The sequence below is a fragment of the Bacillus rossius genome, chromosome 6, assembly GCF_032445375.1.
Source record: "Bacillus rossius redtenbacheri isolate Brsri chromosome 6, Brsri_v3, whole genome shotgun sequence".
Lineage (NCBI taxonomy): Eukaryota > Metazoa > Arthropoda > Insecta > Phasmatodea > Bacillidae > Bacillus > Bacillus rossius.
This window is the reverse complement of record NC_086334.1, coordinates 11,070,089-11,086,696: the sequence shown is the minus strand read 5'-3', so window position 1 is coordinate 11,086,696 and position 16,608 is coordinate 11,070,089. Positions and strand designations below refer to the sequence as shown.

The window sequence follows — 16,608 nt, the reverse complement described above, 5'->3', positions numbered from 1 at the left end:
AACTCCAACTTTCAATGTGATATTAACTATTTTACTATGGTTTTGTTTTACCTCTAACTAAGTATTAAAAGCACTATAAGACAAAAAAATAAATAGTTGGTTAATTATTTTCTGAAATTTCTATACCTTACAAGCTATTGATTTTACTTACATGAAAACGTCGAAAAGAACTTAAATTATTCCCGAGGAAGAGCATTGTGTAAAAATTTAAATAGTTACAAAAGTCACCCAGTTATTAACAGTGTGGACAAAGTTTCACAACGTCTTCCACCATACTTCAGCTAGTTTGTTTCTGAGATAGGCTTAACGCATGTATATACAATATTTTGTTTCTTAGAGCTTAGTTATAGAAACAGGTATCGTCTTGGAGTCGTAAACGTAGTCTAAATCTTTAATAAATTAAATTAATGTAAGTGAAATCCAACATTAAGTACTGTTTGGGAAGAGGAGAAATGACTTGCCGCGGCCTAAACACGCGAGAGTTCGTCTTCTAACGGTTAGTTGAAGTCTCCTGCGACTAGGGAGCGCCTTGACCTTAACCCCGGCCCGCAGCCACCAAGGCCAGCCGCCAGGCCCACACCTGTGCGAGTCTCCATTATGGCTACCCTCTCTCTCTTCTTGCGCGCACGAGGGACCGCGGCAGCACAAGAACGAGTTCCTTCGACCGCCCACTCTCGGAGTCGTTGACCGCGGAGAGACGCAGCAGCCAAACATACGGGAGTCCCGGTTCACGTCCAGCCTGATGGCATTCGAGTTGTTAAAATATTGTTTTAATCACTTTTCCTTTAGCCAGTCCGTAAGTTTTATAAATCATAAACAAGTCAGACATGTCCGGATAGTTTATCATTAGCTAGGCAGTTCTCTGGTGTGTCTCCTCCAAGCCGACCTTGAAAGTGGCATGATGGAAGAGGTGTTTTGTTCGTAATCAGCCCCAATTCACCCGCATTATTTCAATGTGAAACAGCATTTATTTTAACTGAAAATTTAATACCTGAATACACAATAATAAGATTATCAATGATAAAAAAATGGGTGTGTTGACTGTACAGACTATCCCAACACAGTGGTGTGAACCCGCCCTTGTGTCGGCAGTGGCTGAACGGACAGCTGGTGATGACGCACGAGGGTGGACACCTGCCCTTCCAGCGTGACGTCAGCTCTGTACTGAAGCACGGCGCCAGCAACCTGCTGACAGTCGCCGTCGACAACACTCTGCTGGAGACCTCCGTGCCACAGGGCCGCCTCAAGGAGCTGCACACGTGAGCCCGAGTCCTGGCCATGTCCTGCCAGTGCCAGCCAGTCCCGGCTAGCCCTAGCCTGCTCCAGCCAGTCCTAGCCTGTCACAGCCAGTCCTAGCCTGTCACAGCCAGTATCAGCATTCCTAGCCTGCTCCAGCCAGTCCCAGCTTGTCACAGCCAGACCCAGCAAGCTCCAGCCAGTCCCAGCTTGTCACAGCCAGACGCAGCAAGCTCCAGCCAGTCCTAGCCTGTCACAGCCAGTATCAGCTAGCCCTAGCCTGCTCCAGCCAGTCCCAGATTGTCACAGCCAGACCCAGCAAGCTCCAGCCAGTCCCAGCTTGTCACAGCCAGACCCAGCAAGCTCCAGCCAGTCCTAGCCTGTCACAGCCAGTATCAGCTAGCCCTAGCCTGCTCCAGCCAGTCCCAGCTTGTCACAGCCAGACCCAGCAAGCTACAGCCAGTCCTAGCCTGTCACAGCCAGTATCAGCTAGCCCTAGCCTGCTCCAGCCAGTCCCAGCTTGTCACAGCCAGACCCAGCAAGCTCCAGCCAGTCATACCTGTCACAGCCAGTATCAGCTAGCCCTAGCCTGCTCCAGCCAGTCCCAGCTTGTCACAGCCAGACCCAGCAAGCTCCAGCCAGTCATACCTGTCACAGCCAGTATCAGCTAGCCCTAGCCTGCTCCAGCCAGTCCCAGCTTGTCACAGCCAGTCCTAGCCTGTCACAGCCAGTATCAGCATTCCTAGCCTGCTCCAGCCAGTCCCAGCTTGTCACAGCCAGACCCAGCAAGCTCCAGCCAGTCCCAGCTTGTCACAGCCAGACCCAGCAAGCTCCAGCCAGTCCTAGCCTGTCACAGCCAGTATCAGCTAGCCCTAGCCTGCTCCAGCCAGTCCCAGATTGTCACAGCCAGACCCAGCAAGCTCCAGCCAGTCCCAGCTTGTCACAGCCAGACCCAGCAAGCTCCAGCCAGTCCTAGCCTGTCACAGCCAGTATCAGCCAGTATCAGCTAGCCCTAGCCTGCTCCAGCCAGTCCCAGCTTGTCACAGCCAGACCCAGCAAGCTACAGCCAGTCCTAGCCTGTCACAGCCAGTATCAGCTAGCCCTAGCCTGCTCCAGCCAGTCCCAGCTTGTCACAGCCAGACCCAGCAAGCTCCAGCCAGTCATACCTGTCACAGCCAGTATCAGCTAGCCCTAGCCTGCTCCAGCCAGTCCCAGCTTGTCACAGCCAGACCCAGCAAGCTCCAGCCAGTCATACCTGTCACAGCCAGTATCAGCTAGCCCTAGCCTGCTCCAGCCAGTCCCAGCTTGTCACAGCCAGACCCAGCAAGCTACAGCCAGTCCTAGCCTGTCACAGCCAGTATCAGCTAGCCCTAGCCTGCTCCAGCCAGTCCCAGCTTGTCACAGCCAGACCCAGCAAGCTCCAGCCAGTCATACCTGTCACAGCCAGTATCAGCTAGCCCTAGCCTGCTCCAGCCAGTCCCAGCTTGTCACAGCCAGACCCAGCAAGCTCCAGCCAGTCATACCTGTCACAGCCAGTATCAGCTAGCCCTAGCCTGCTCCAGCCAGTCCCAGCTTGTCACAGCCAGACCCAGCAAGCTACAGCCAGGTCTAGCCTGTCACAGCCAGTATCAGCTAGCCCTAGCCTGCTCCAGCCAGTCCCAGCTTGTCACAGCCATACCCAGCAAGCTTCAGCCAGTCCTAGCCTGTCACAGCCAGAATCAGCTATCCCTAGCCTGCTCCAGCCAGTCCCAGCTTGTCACATCCAGACCCAGCAAGCTCCAGCCAGTTCCAGCTTGCAGACAACTGAAGCGTTCACCATATAAAATGATGTATTTCAAATACCAAACCAAAATTAATATGATAATGTCATATTTAATATGGACCTCAAAATGGGAAAAAAATCTTCACCTGATTCAAAATAATGCCAGAATTTTCCAGTTGCCACACAGAAACAATATGACAGAAAATATTGTGTAGCCAAAAAAAAAAAAAAAAAAGAGGGTTTTGAAAATTGTTAATGTACTGCATCGACAAGCGAGCGAGATATTACTGGGAATAAATAACTTCCAACCCTCCACAATCTCGGTTATCCTTTATATTGATGTTCTACATTCGTGAGCAGTTGAGCCACAACAAAGTAAAAATTCTCCCCTCTCTTTATTCTTGAACAAATTAGTGACGCTGAGTAGTAGCACTGGGAACTAATAGTCATCTGCAGCTTTGTCGACACATCCACCACCATCTTCAGGATAGCAACTCGCTGCCAACTTTCAGTTCATGGGGTCCTGAGTTGAAGTTTCTGTTGTGAGGCATTGGTTTATTGTAGTTGAATACAGGGGTGCAACAACAGGGGGGGGGGGGGGCAAGGGTCTTTTGCCCCCCCTCTGAAACCTTGAAGTGGGGGCAAATGGGGGCAAAGAAATTGCTGTGTAATCAATTTTTAGATAATAAAACTGCTTAAATAGCACCATTTTCCACCTAGAAATACAAATTTTCCTGGGGGAGGACCCCCGGACCCCCCGCTTCAATAGGGGGGATCGATGATTCTTTATAAAAAGGTATATTGCCCCCCCCCCCCCCCCCCCCCCCCTTTGGAAATTTAGTTGTTGCGCCCCTGGTTGAATAAGACCTGTACCTGAATAAGACCTTGTGAAAGTTGTACGTGTGGGAAAACAGGGAGAGCACTTGTTGCAGGGACAACGGCACACGCATCGTGCAGACGTACACCTTCGACTTCTTCAACTACGCGGGCATCCACCGACCTGTGCTGCTGCATACCACACCCGCCACTTACGTGGACGATGTGTCTGTGCAAACTAACCTGAAGGACAGCCTGGGTGAGTTTTCGCGGTGAATACTGCCTAGCAGAGGACACATCCTGAAGGTGCGCACTCTGCATGTTGATTTTCCCTAAGAGTTCCCATCCTGCTCAGTAGTCAGTCAATGCCTTTGGATAGATGTTGGCATACGGGATCCAAAATTTGCTCATGTGCAAGGTCTAAGAATACATTTGCGACGCAGTGCAATCAATACTAATGCACGTTCGCAGGTTTCTCTTCACAGAGGACATCCTCCACTTCATAAATTCTGCCGGTTCGTGCATACAATACAATGCGTCAGCGACGCAAATGTCAAGACCACTGACATGTCAATTCGTTAAAATGAATGTACTCTAACATAATACCCACCATCCTAGTTATGGTTTATGGTTTATGGTTTATTTTTTATTCCAGACCAAGCCAAAGCCTAACTAGCCATACATAAGTCGAAATCAGTCATATCAAGGTGATTTGCAAACCTCCCAGTACCCCAAACACATGCTAAGGCCTCATTTTCGACTAGCATAAGCCATAACCATAAGTGATGAGTAACCACACAGTCTTTCTTGGCTTAGGACTCGGAGCACCAAGTTGTTGGCATCAACATTCAATACAAATTTCCGGTAGAACTCTGGCAGTTGTAACACAGGGAGTTAAATGTCTTCACTTTTTGAATATCATAAACAAATGGTTCACTTTTCTCCTTCAGCTGATTTATGGGTGCTACCACTCCGGAAAGTTTGGCACTACATTGCAATTGCATCGCACCACACCCTTTTGTGTTGCACACACACCCTATGATGAATAAAGATGGCATAGTGGCCTGTGCGAGCAGACAAGTATCGTCAACCTCATGACCTTAGAGGGCAGTAATTTAACTGACCACTGAACCTCTATTGATGTGTCCACCGCTGGAAATCATGTTTAGACACAGAGCAAATTAGTAGCCCAGTCTACAGGCGATGCCTTGGTAGATGCCTTACACAAAAACAGCTGCCAAAGAAATTATGGCTGTGTGTGCAGGTGTGGTGGAATACAACGTGACCATAGGCGGCACGGACCCATCGGAAGAAATGCTGTGCCAAGTAACACTAATGGACCGAGATGGAAAGCCAGTTGTTAATGGCACACCAGGGCTGCAGGGCCGACTGGAGGTCAATGCACCACAGCTGTGGTGGCCCCGCCTCATGCATCTGGACCCCGGGTACCTCTACACCCTCCAGGTACCTCACTCTCTGTTGTGTGGTAAAGGGCACACTAGGGCTGCAGGGCAGTCTGGATGTTGACCTGTAGACACGGAACAGCACTGCCGTCAACATAAACCAGAAACACTCAACATGTCTGAACATTTGCAGGTGCGACTAGAGGCGCCTCATCTGGGCACCACGGATGTGTATCGACTACCCATCGGCTTGAGGACACTGCAGTGGAACAGCACTGCCATCACCATCAACCAGCGACCACTCTACATGCGCGGATTTGGAAAGCATGAGGATGCTGACGTAAGTTGCCGACATTGGAGACATAATAATTGTTGTTTATCACAGCTGGTAAATGTAACTGTAGTTCATTGTCTCTCTGTCCTCACTCACATCGCCACCAGCCTCTCAATTGGACTCGCCTAGACTCTATACTCTCGGCGCTGATCCACGATCCTTTTATACCCGCCGGGATCCCTCGTGGTAAGGTCTCATAGCCCTCCGAAGAGTTGCGCCTTCGAAGTTCTCCTGGCTAAACACTCGAATCTGCGCTTTAGTGATGACAAAGCAACACCGAGCCTGGTGGCCAGAGAGTCTTCCAGGCGAGGATATGCTATAAAGTATCTTCAATAAACACAAATAAAATCTTCATACTTGCTTCTTTCAATGAAACCAAAGCAACTATTTTACTTTTATGTAGTACATGTGAACAAAATATACATAGTATGCAATGCACACCTTCCTACCATGGATGCATTAGGTACTGTGTTGGCAAGTTTGTTCCAAGTAGCAGTAGAGGATTCAATGAGTGTAAATTGGGGGGGGGGGGGGGGGGGGGGATATATCACCTCTTCCCCCAAAAAATTATGAAAAAATTTGTGATGCGAGTATATCGTATATCTGTGAAGACGGCATGCTACTGTGTAGGAAGCCAAGTCACCTACAACTGCTATATGCCCATGTCAATGTATTAAAGCCAGTAGTAATGTAAGTTTTAATACATGTTAAAATATTAATATTTTTCTATATGTATTATTAAAATTTCCCCTAACCGCCGAAAAAGGTGTCCTGTATTTGCCACTGCCAAATAGGTATCCAATAATATTACTGTTAGTTGGATCAATTTTTTTTTAAATTAGTATGAAAGTTTTTTTTTAACAAATTCAAGTGTTTACTTTTTAGTACCAAATAACAAAAAACTTAAGTCCTATTAAGTAAAATGTTTTGGACTTGGCTGTCATGCATCCTGGTGTTTCTAGTTTTGGTTATACTTCCAACATAAAAGAAAGTTTTTCCACAGAATATTGTAATGTAATGGTTAGAAGTGGGGTAAACGGCAGGTTCCCTAAAGTACGAGCTAGTGTCGAGCCAGAAGCAAGTAGAGGAACATGCACGTGTAACGCTGCCTCGCCGTGCCGACAGATCCGCGGCAAGGGGCTGGACCTGGTGACTGCGGTGAAGGACTACAACCTGATGGAGTGGATTGGAGGCAACACATTCCGTACGTCGCACTACCCGTACAGCGAGGAGGTCATGGAGATGGCTGACCGGCGGGGCTTCATGGTCGTGGACGAGAGCCCTAGTGTGGACACCGTGTGAGTGTCAAAGACCCATCACGCCTTGCCCCACTGGAGACGAGTGCGAGTCCAGTAGCGTGACTAGACTGAACCATACACGCTGGTCCAGTGAACTGAATATTACATTACTTAACTTATTTTATTCCAAATTTTGGTAGGAGATGAAGTTCCTGATCCTCCACTCTCTCTGAAAATCGTCAGTCAGTGGGTTTTACGCTCTTCAACGAGTCTTGACCATTAGCAGGACAACCCCTTCTCGTCTTGCACATGCCTTCCCCTGGCCCCAGTGACTCCTCGTGGCGGTCATACGGAAGGGGCGTTAAGGGCGATGGCCCCCTCCCCACTCCCTCCATCCCTTAACAAAATGGGCGGGATCACAAAAAAAATAAAATATATATATATATGTATTCTACATTTTGGACTTGACCTATAAAGCCAATTAAGTTTTTTCAATATTTGTTTTTAAATGTTTTAATGCTACTGATTTTTTAAATTTTTTTTTTAAAAAAGCTCTAATAACCTTTAAAAATAACTTAAAAGTGTATTGTTGTAAATGACTTTTCAAAATGTCAAAAACGTGTTCAAATAGGCTTTTAAGGGCTGTTATTTTTCAAAGTTTTAGTCTCCCCATTGACTCAGACCGAGCAACCCTCCAATCCCTGCCACCCCACACTGACTGCTGGTCACCCCTCACTTGAGATTTACTGGAATATTTACTTTTTTTTTTTTCTAAAGTCAGTGTTACATTAGTTATGGCATTTAAAATGAAATAATACACATTTGTACCAGTGTGCTATGTCTCCTATTGGCCGCAGTGTGGACACCACCCAGCCAATGGCAGCACCAAATTTAGCAGCCAATGACAGATGAATCTAACTTGAGGACTTTGACTCCATCCTGAAAGTCATTGAACCTGCACATTTTCCCAGTCCCTAGTTACAAGTAATTGCCTCAAAAAAAATATTGTACTGGTTCTTGATTTATCCAATGACAATAGTGAAATCAAATACAAGTAACAGACTGCTTCAACAATCTGGCTTACTATATCTGAATGTCTGCTGAAGCCTGTGTATTAATATGAGTGTTATGTCAACTTCTGTACCTATGTATAAAACAAAAAAAATATGCATTTTTTTTTTGTTTAAAGATGGTACTTTTAGTAGGACATTAAAATATGGAACCACTTCTGTTCATTTGCTTGTAAACTTACTGAGCCCATAAAGTGCAATGATTAAGGCAGAGAACGTTTAGTTCACAATTGTACTAAAAAAAAAAGACTTCCCAGCCAATCTCACTCGACCACATTACAAGGTGTGTGTACATTGGATTAACATCTCTCAAAACACAAACACACTATTGCACAATGTACATTCACAGCCTCAACAAGTAGGATAAAATCATTCACAAAAAAACATTGCTACAGGTATGTCTATTTGTAGTTCAGTTGTGTGCACGCCAATAATTCAAGAAAGAAAAATAATGCATAGAAAGCATAAAAAATTTAAAAAAAACTTATACAAAATTAAATTTTGATTACAATATTTCTTATAAGACAATTTTTTTTTCTTGGAAATTAAAAAAAAATTAAAAACTTGCCATTTTTAACTAACTCTAAAGTTACTAGAATTGGTTCACCAGAAGAAACCACAATGGTATATTTTATTTGTAATTTATTTGTTGTATAAAACATATACAATTAAAAAAAAAAATAATAATATACAGTTCACCAGTGGCTGACTGAGAGCCACAAATTCACAAAGTTAGTGTTCAGTAAGTTCGCTACAAGAGAAGTAAGTTCTTACTTCGCGCTGCAGGGGCTTCTCGTCAGTCTTGCTGGAGAAGCACAAGGCCGTCCTGAGCGAGCTGGTTCGCCGCGACAGGAACCACCCCAGCGTGGTCATGTGGTCCGTCTCCAACGAGGCCCGGACCCACCTGCCGGCCGCCGAGGCCTACTTCGAGTGAGTGCGACGCTGTCCAGTCCCTGCCGTCGCGAGGCTCACGCCAACGTGCCGGCCAGTGGCGGATCCGGGGGTTCACCTCGGAGGGGGGCACTCTAGCATTTCAGAGAAGCCAGAGGAAAAAATGTCTCATAATTACCAAATTTGTATTTAATCTACTCACACTACACATAACATTCAACCACCAGATTTTATAATTCTACAAGAAATTCATTAATTATATCAAAATATTTTATTGGTTTCAGAAACGATAATTTTTGTCGGCAATATTAATGTAGCAGACAACATGTTTTTCGGGGGGGGGGGGGGGGGGGGCACTTGCCCCTGGTGCTCCCCCCCCCCCCCCCCCCTTGGATCCGCCACTGGTGCTAGCCCTAGTGTCAAGGACATATTCATTCTTCATAGGGCCCGACCTCATTTTTGAAACACATACGAGGACCATATTACATGAATAATATTAAATTTCTTATAACAAATGTTTTAATATTATGTTATTCTGTATGGAAAACCAATAATTCGTTTGTGACATGAGATAAATAAAAAAAAATATCCCTTAAAAATACTATATGCTTACAAAAATATTTTTTCATCTAAGAAAAATTCATCAAAAAAATATATAAATTGCATTTAAAAAATGGGTGCATGTACTTATGTACATACATTAGAAGTTACACTTACTTGGCATAATAAAAACTAACTTTAATTTTACATGTAAATAATTAATAGAAATAAAATAATACAAATACTGTAGGGATATTATAAACATGGTAGATAACAAATAAATTACCAATCAAATTATAATTTTTAAATACACATTTTTATACACTAATGTAATAATACAAAAATGTGTATATAATTAACTAATTAATTTAGTAAAATAACTTATATAAATTTTAATAATGAATATCATTAATATATATGATTTAAAAGTACATATATAATTTATATTTATATGTAGCCTTTTTTTTATACAGTGAAAATTTTGCTGCATAGTGCGTACACACATAAAAATTTACTCGCATCATTTTTTCATAACATGCCTAAAGAAGTTTAACTTCAAAAAATAAATACTTCAATAAGAATAACATCTTTTCATAACAGTGTGTGCTGATAACTTATTCTAGATACATGCAAACAAAGACAGCTATGACAAGACAGTATACCTGATAATAATATTTCTTTGCTGAAAGAAGATGCTATAGGTGAACTAGTAGCTGACCAGAACTGACTTAAGAAATATTAAAAAAATAAATAAATAAACTGCTCAAATGTTAATTCATATTTTTATTTGTACACTGACTTATAATAAGTGAAAGAGGTTAAAGAATGGTATTCATGCACTTTTCCGTACACTGTGCCTTCATTTTCAGCAGTTATCATACAACTTCCCTGTCTGAGAGACACTTGTCTGCCTAGACCCACACACGATGTGCAGAACTTCAGAGGAAACGACGTCATTTGTAAACTACTCAAGATGTCAAGAGTGGGGTTAGTTCACAAAAAGCAATTCAAAATATGCTGAGGGCGGATGGGTATATTCTGTTTCTGTATTTAGTTTTTAACTGGATTTTTATTTATGAGTGAAAATGGCTGAAATGTGTGTTTTATGAATAATTTTTAGACTTGGAACAACCGGTAAAGATTATCGAAAACACCAAAGAGCCTTACTTTGCACATTTATCATCATTTCCTCACCATATAATGTTAGCTCAAAAACTCATAGTCCTCCTATGCACGATGAGAAGATTTCGCGCCAGTCCACGACGTTGCGCTTAGAGGAGATATCACACTAGAAACACCAGCGAGAATCACACCTATCATCCAACCTCACTGACACAGATACACTCTGCTTTAAGAGTAAAATCAAACAGCATGGAACATTTCTCTTGATTTTACCCGTACGTACGCATCTTTCCACGTTTCTCTGATGTGGACAACGGTGTGAAAGGCTGTTTGGACAGGCACGTGTCAGTCAGTCAGTCAAAGCCTCTCATGAGACGAGCTCGATCACACGAGCCACGGGCACGGCCGGCGCAGCTCAGCGGGGTCCCTCACGGCCATGTTGTGCCCGCAGGTCCGTGGTGCAGCACGTGCGACAGCTGGACTCGACACGGCCCGTCACCTTCGCCACCGCACGGGGCTTCTGGGAGGACAAGGCTGTGAGTACCTGCGCTACTTCGCCCGCAGAGATAGTGTTGGTTCGCTAAGCACCACAAGCATGCACTGTAAAAACATTTTACACGCAACCAAATAGAAATGTTGTGTAAAGAACATTTAAGTAGTGAAGTATTCATTATTATGAGTTTAGTTTGGTACATTATCGATCTAAGAATGCTTTTAAACTGGCTAGCTATACAAACAAAGATAACAATAATCACAGTGTACTTTTCAATTAAATAAAATTTATGAAAATATGGTATCTCAATATATTACGGTAAGAAATAATTTTCCTCAATACATGAGAATTGCATGCACAAATATATTTTTGTTAAATAATTTACATGCCATCCAACGTACAGCCACCGAAGTTCCACGTGTTTCACAATCAGGAGCTGCAGAAGGGCTGGCATGAATCTGCCCTAACTGTACCGTCCAAAGGACAGTTATCTGGCCACCCCACTGTCCTATCCAGACAGCTGGCCAGCCCCAGAAGTCTTGTTAGAATAACACTTATCTGGCCAGCCCCAGCTGTCCTGTCCGATGGGACAGATGTAGTCCAGCGGTAATGCCCTGTCCGATGGTAAGTTGTCTACCCAGCCCCAGCATCCTGTCCAAGGGACAGTTATCTTTCTGGCATCTGCCTTTTTGTACAAGGGACAGTTGTCTGGCCATCACCAGCTGTCATGCTAGGACAGTTGTCTGTTCAGTCCCAAGCTCTCCTGTCTGAGATACAGTTGTCTGCAAGCCGTGTCTGTCCTGTCCAAGGGCCAGTTGTTTGACCAACCTCTGCTGTCCTGTCCGAGGGACAGTTATTTATCTTTCCAGCCCCAGCTGTCCTGTGAGAGGGACAGCTATTCTGTCAGAGGGATAGTTTTCTGGCTAGCTAAACACGAGGGCAACATTGAGAGATTAGCAGTATCACGAAAAAACCCTCAGGCCACAGGACCAATAAATATTCATGCTTTCTACATCATTAACAGCATTCCAGTCCGAAACCATGTTGTGTATGATTAAATAACTGGTTGTAATTTTTTTTATCTGAAATCTTTTTAATTATGGCAGAACTAAGATAAAAGTTTTTGGCTTTGTTGTTCTCTCACAACTGTCACTACATGCAGTGAAATTTTGTGTAACACCCGGCAACGCTGTATAGGCGAGCGCGGTTGTGAGCGGTGGTTAGAGCGAGGACGTGCTATGCCGAGACAGGCCCAGTTCATGGACGTGATCGGCTTCAACCGCTACAACGCGTGGTACTCCAACCCCGGTCGCACCGACACCATCCGGCCCAACGTGGTGCAAGAGGCAGAGGGCTGGCACCGCGCCTTCCACAAGCCCGTCTTCATGAGCGAGTACGGCGCGGACACCATGCCGGGACTGCACCTGGTACGTGGGGTGTCTGCCTCCACACCTCGGGCGCGAGTCTCCTCTCGCCTCTGGTCCACGCTGCAGCAGACCAGCCCGTCCCCAGATAATCCTTCTAAAATAAAGTACATAGATGATTCCAAGTGTGTTATTACTACATTTTAGTTCAAAACATTAAAATATATATATTAAATCATAAACAAACCAAACTGATGAAAGTGAGGTGACAAATGTTCTGTATGGGAAAAACTACTTTTTGAAGAGTTGCTAAACAAGTGACACAATAACAATGATGTAACATGATTTTAAAAAATTAAAAAAACCGTAAACCCTACTTAATTGTGTATATAAACAATACTAGAAAATTCACAAATAATAATTTATTTGCTTATAATTTATACAAATATTTTATTGTCACTTTCTTTCCCATTTGCTCTCAGTCATTGAAGTTAAGACCATCTCACCAATTGGTACAGATATAAAAAAACACCTGCAATCACACCAGTTAGCGAGCCACTGGTACGGTACACATTCCTGTGTTCGCGGAATGTCTGACGTGTTCGACAAACACCATCCCGCTGATGTGTTGTGCAGTCGCCGGCGTACATCTGGTCGGAGGAGTACCAAGTAGAGGTGCTGTCGGAACACTTCAGGGCGTTCGACGAGCTGCGCGGCAAGGGCTTCTTCGTGGGCGAGATGGTGTGGAACTTCGCGGACTTCAACACAGCGCAGAGTGAGTGCCAGTCGGTCGAGTGTAACACCACTTACTTCTAGTTAGTCCAGTGCTGCTGCCCACTGCTGCCCAGGTCCCAGGTGAATCAGGTAAACATCCTTGTAAAATATGGCTTCATCTTACACCACATCCAACTGTGTCATGCAGCATAAAAGTAGCATTTTGTCGCATATAGCAAATAAGGCCCCATATTTTAATGTCATTTATGATTCATCTTTATAAGATATAAAAATATACCTTTTAAGTTACTAATAACTCAAAAGACATGCACATAATGATGATGCTGGCATGGCCCTGTTCCAGCCTACACGAGGGTCGGTGGCAACAAGAAGGGCGTCTTCACGCGCGCCCGGCAGCCCAAGGCCGGCGCGCACCACGTCAGGAGGCGCTACCTCGCCCTCGCCCAAGAGCTGGACCTAGTGACTCCGCCGGAGGACGTCCGCAGCTACGTCTTGCAGCCCTGCAACTGTAGCAGGACGAGGGACGAGTTGTAGCCTCATGTTGTCCCGGGAGCCACCGGGGAGCAACTGGTCGGAGCATCTTGGACACACGACCCAACTAAGCTTCGTCTCGACACCCTCGCTAGCACCAGTGGCTTACGTTGGCGCTGATCACGTTAAACACAGCCCTACTCCAATGTGCCTTGCTCGCTACAAGATGGAGCTGCTGTGGTGTCGGTGTGAACAAGCCACGCTTGTGTTTCCTACAGAGGCCCGCCAGCACTGGGAGGCTCAGGGCGTGTAGCAGTTGTACCAGCGGGAAGTGACCTTGTGCATGTGGCCGTCATCACTCTATACTGGTGACGAGCACTACTAGGCTTTCCCATCACCAAGAGATGTGGGTGCACTTTGCCCCGTGGCGCGGTCAGCAAGGGTTATTTCAGTATTCACAAACTACTCAGGTCTTATGGAAGCAGATGCATCGACAAATGCCAGACTTCAAAAATCGTTGTTTGAGCAGAAAGTGATGTGGGTGGTCTGACCTCAGCCACCTTGTGGTCAAAATATTCATTGAATTTTATTGTTTTTGTTATATATATATATATATATATATATATATATATATATTTATTTATTTTTGTTTTTCTCTTATATTAGAAACAACTTTGTACCTAATTGGTATTCTTTGGTAAACATTTTTTTTCATCCTCGGCACTCCTTTTCCCTACTTACTTCCCATCACTAGATTTTTTATTTAATTTTTTTCTCTGCTGTTGGTATTTCTTCTAATATCTATAATCTATACAGTTCACTAATTTGTGTTATGTTTTTCTTCAGTGAATGTAGTGCATTATTTTTATTTTGTACTTTCTGATTCTTGCTGTTCTTTCTCTGGTACTTACCAATATATTTAATAATACAGAATGTCTACAATTACCTGGTGATTCAAATTCAGGACCCTTTTTAATTTAATACTCTTAAAACTTATTAAAAAAAAACTGTTATATATGAAAAACAAAATAAAGCACAAAACAAAATATATTTACTACATAAACTTTTTATATTAATGTGCACTTATAAACTTAAAAGAGGCGTCAAACAATAAAATTCAAGTAGGCGAAAGGCTGCTGGTAATGAGATCTTCGTGACTGCCAACACCCTTGCTGTTCATTTAAACTTTTTCCTGACTTTCATAACCAGTCCTTCAGTTTCGTTCTTTTACAAAACTTTCTTGCCTTTTGTGATCTGTAGACATCCTGTAATAAAGTAATTTATGTGGCGCTCTCAGCTGTTTGTAAATAAAAAACTATTACAGAATGCTAGTCAAATTTAGTTAGGGGACACAATAACAGTAGTTGTATTTATCACGCACTCAACTGCAGATTCCACTCTATCATCCTTCACTTGAAAGACAGGTGCATTCACTCGTGCCTGCCACACATCAATGACATGCGCTTGTTTAACAATGTGTGTCGACCAACAGAAGCAGCAATTCCTTTACAGCCAGCGACTACACTAGCTCGGGCTCACACACCAAGCTGTTTGCTATGGTTTTCTCGTCATTGCTGTTCTTGCAGATTTATCACAGAAGCGCTCTTGTATTTCATGAACTGATACTTTCTAAATACTATCTAAAAACCTGCAAGAAGTCACACAGTGTTCATAGTTGATTATGATCACTTGTAGACTTCTTGCAGCTTAAAAATAATGTTTAGGAAATACCTGGAAAGAAAAACTTTTACCCAACAACAAATGCAAGAGAACTAGAACACAATTAAATGGTCAACAAATTGTTTCTTTTTTAAATTAAGCTGTTGTGTAATAGTTTTATTCTGGTTAAGCATATGGTTATGGGTATTTTTGCCTTCCATAAGGAAAAGGAAAACTTGTAGACCAACTTTTTCTTGCAAGACATCATCTTAATTTAACTATGTTATGTCAAACTGGAGCCAGCAAAGCTATTCTGCAAAACACTTTCATTGGAAATAAACAAATGAAAACAAAACTTTTTTTTTAACTGTGAAAACCTTACTGAACCATGTCAAGTGGTGTCGAAGTGGTTACTCTGGGTATGTTCGTCCTGAAGGCAACAAGCTGGCCAATCCCCTTCCTTCGTTCCCTGAGGAGTCTCACATGCTCCTTGACAGATCCTATCATCCATTGGACCAACGGATCAACAACACCAACACACACACAGCTCAATATCAGCCAGCAAAAATTTTAACATCATGACTAGAATGCAAATTACTACAAATGACTGCAGGAAAAGTAACTAGAAAAACTTTTTTAAGTTATCATTAAATTTAAATCATCTGATGTTGAATTATTTTGTCAAATAGACCAATCGTGCATTATGAAATGTATTACCAGAGTTACAAAGAAACAACTTTTAAAATATCTTACTGAAAATCTTAACACGTACTATAAAATAAGGCATCAACAAATTAATCCAAAAATATATCTTAACCTTATTTGGAATAATACTACTGTGTAATTTTTTGGATTAAGCCCTTCTCAAAAAAAAAAAAAAAAACTAAATGGTTAAAAGTACTGTCAATTTATTTAATAATACTGTAGAGCCATTATTTTGAAATTCCAAGTAATTTGTTACCTGAGAAAATTTTTTTTTTTTTGTGCATTTTATTGTTTCATTTCTGCCATGTTGAACATTGTGTCCGACATTTGTGTGGTAGCCTGACATTCAGAATTATAGTACTGTGCCCCAGATAAACACTAATTCAAGTAGTGTTTTTTTTTTGTTTCACAGTTATATAAGATCATAAGTAGAATGAAGGGTTGTAGGGGGAGGTTGAACACATTTAACATACTGAGATAACCATTATGCTTCCAAAGAAACACAATCCTGAAGATGTTAGCCAGAACACGAGTTATTCGGGCCTAACAGCTAGCACTGCAACCCTTGTGAATGTAAGGCTACCACAGGAAGGCTGATAAGTGATAAGTGATCAACATTGGCAGAAATAAATTGACACATCCACCTTACTGAAAATACAATTGTTCGTGAGGTTATAAAATACTATGAATTTCTTGAATTAAGTTGAACTGACTTGTTCTAGAATGTTACTTAAAAAATTTAAAAACACTCATTTTAAGTAGAAATAAA

General features: G+C 43.0%; 1 protein-coding gene across 7 annotated transcripts in view; it reads left to right on the top strand.

The window, feature by feature from the left end:
• Positions 1–15,748, top strand: part of LOC134532623 (beta-glucuronidase) — a 32,294-nt gene extending 16,546 nt beyond the window's left edge. For 5 of the 7 annotated variants that reach the window (XM_063369219.1, XM_063369218.1, XM_063369216.1 and 2 more), the window contains 10 exons: positions 1,093–1,259; positions 3,931–4,073; positions 5,079–5,278; positions 5,411–5,557; positions 6,677–6,849; positions 8,646–8,789; positions 10,864–10,948; positions 12,156–12,332; positions 12,906–13,044; positions 13,348–15,742. In XM_063369219.1, the coding sequence (XP_063225289.1) occupies positions 1,093–1,259; positions 3,931–4,073; positions 5,079–5,278; positions 5,411–5,557; positions 6,677–6,849; positions 8,646–8,789; positions 10,864–10,948; positions 12,156–12,332; positions 12,906–13,044; positions 13,348–13,538 (1,566 nt within the window). In that variant the 3' untranslated portion in view covers positions 13,539–15,742. Of the gene's footprint in view, positions 1–1,092; positions 1,260–3,930; positions 4,074–5,078; positions 5,279–5,410; positions 5,558–6,676; positions 6,850–8,645; positions 8,790–10,863; positions 10,949–12,155; positions 12,333–12,905; positions 13,045–13,347 lie in introns of all 7 variants that reach the window. The other 2 variants (XM_063369221.1, XM_063369222.1) reach the window with 2 other exon arrangements.
• Positions 15,749–16,608: the final 860 nt, after the last annotated feature.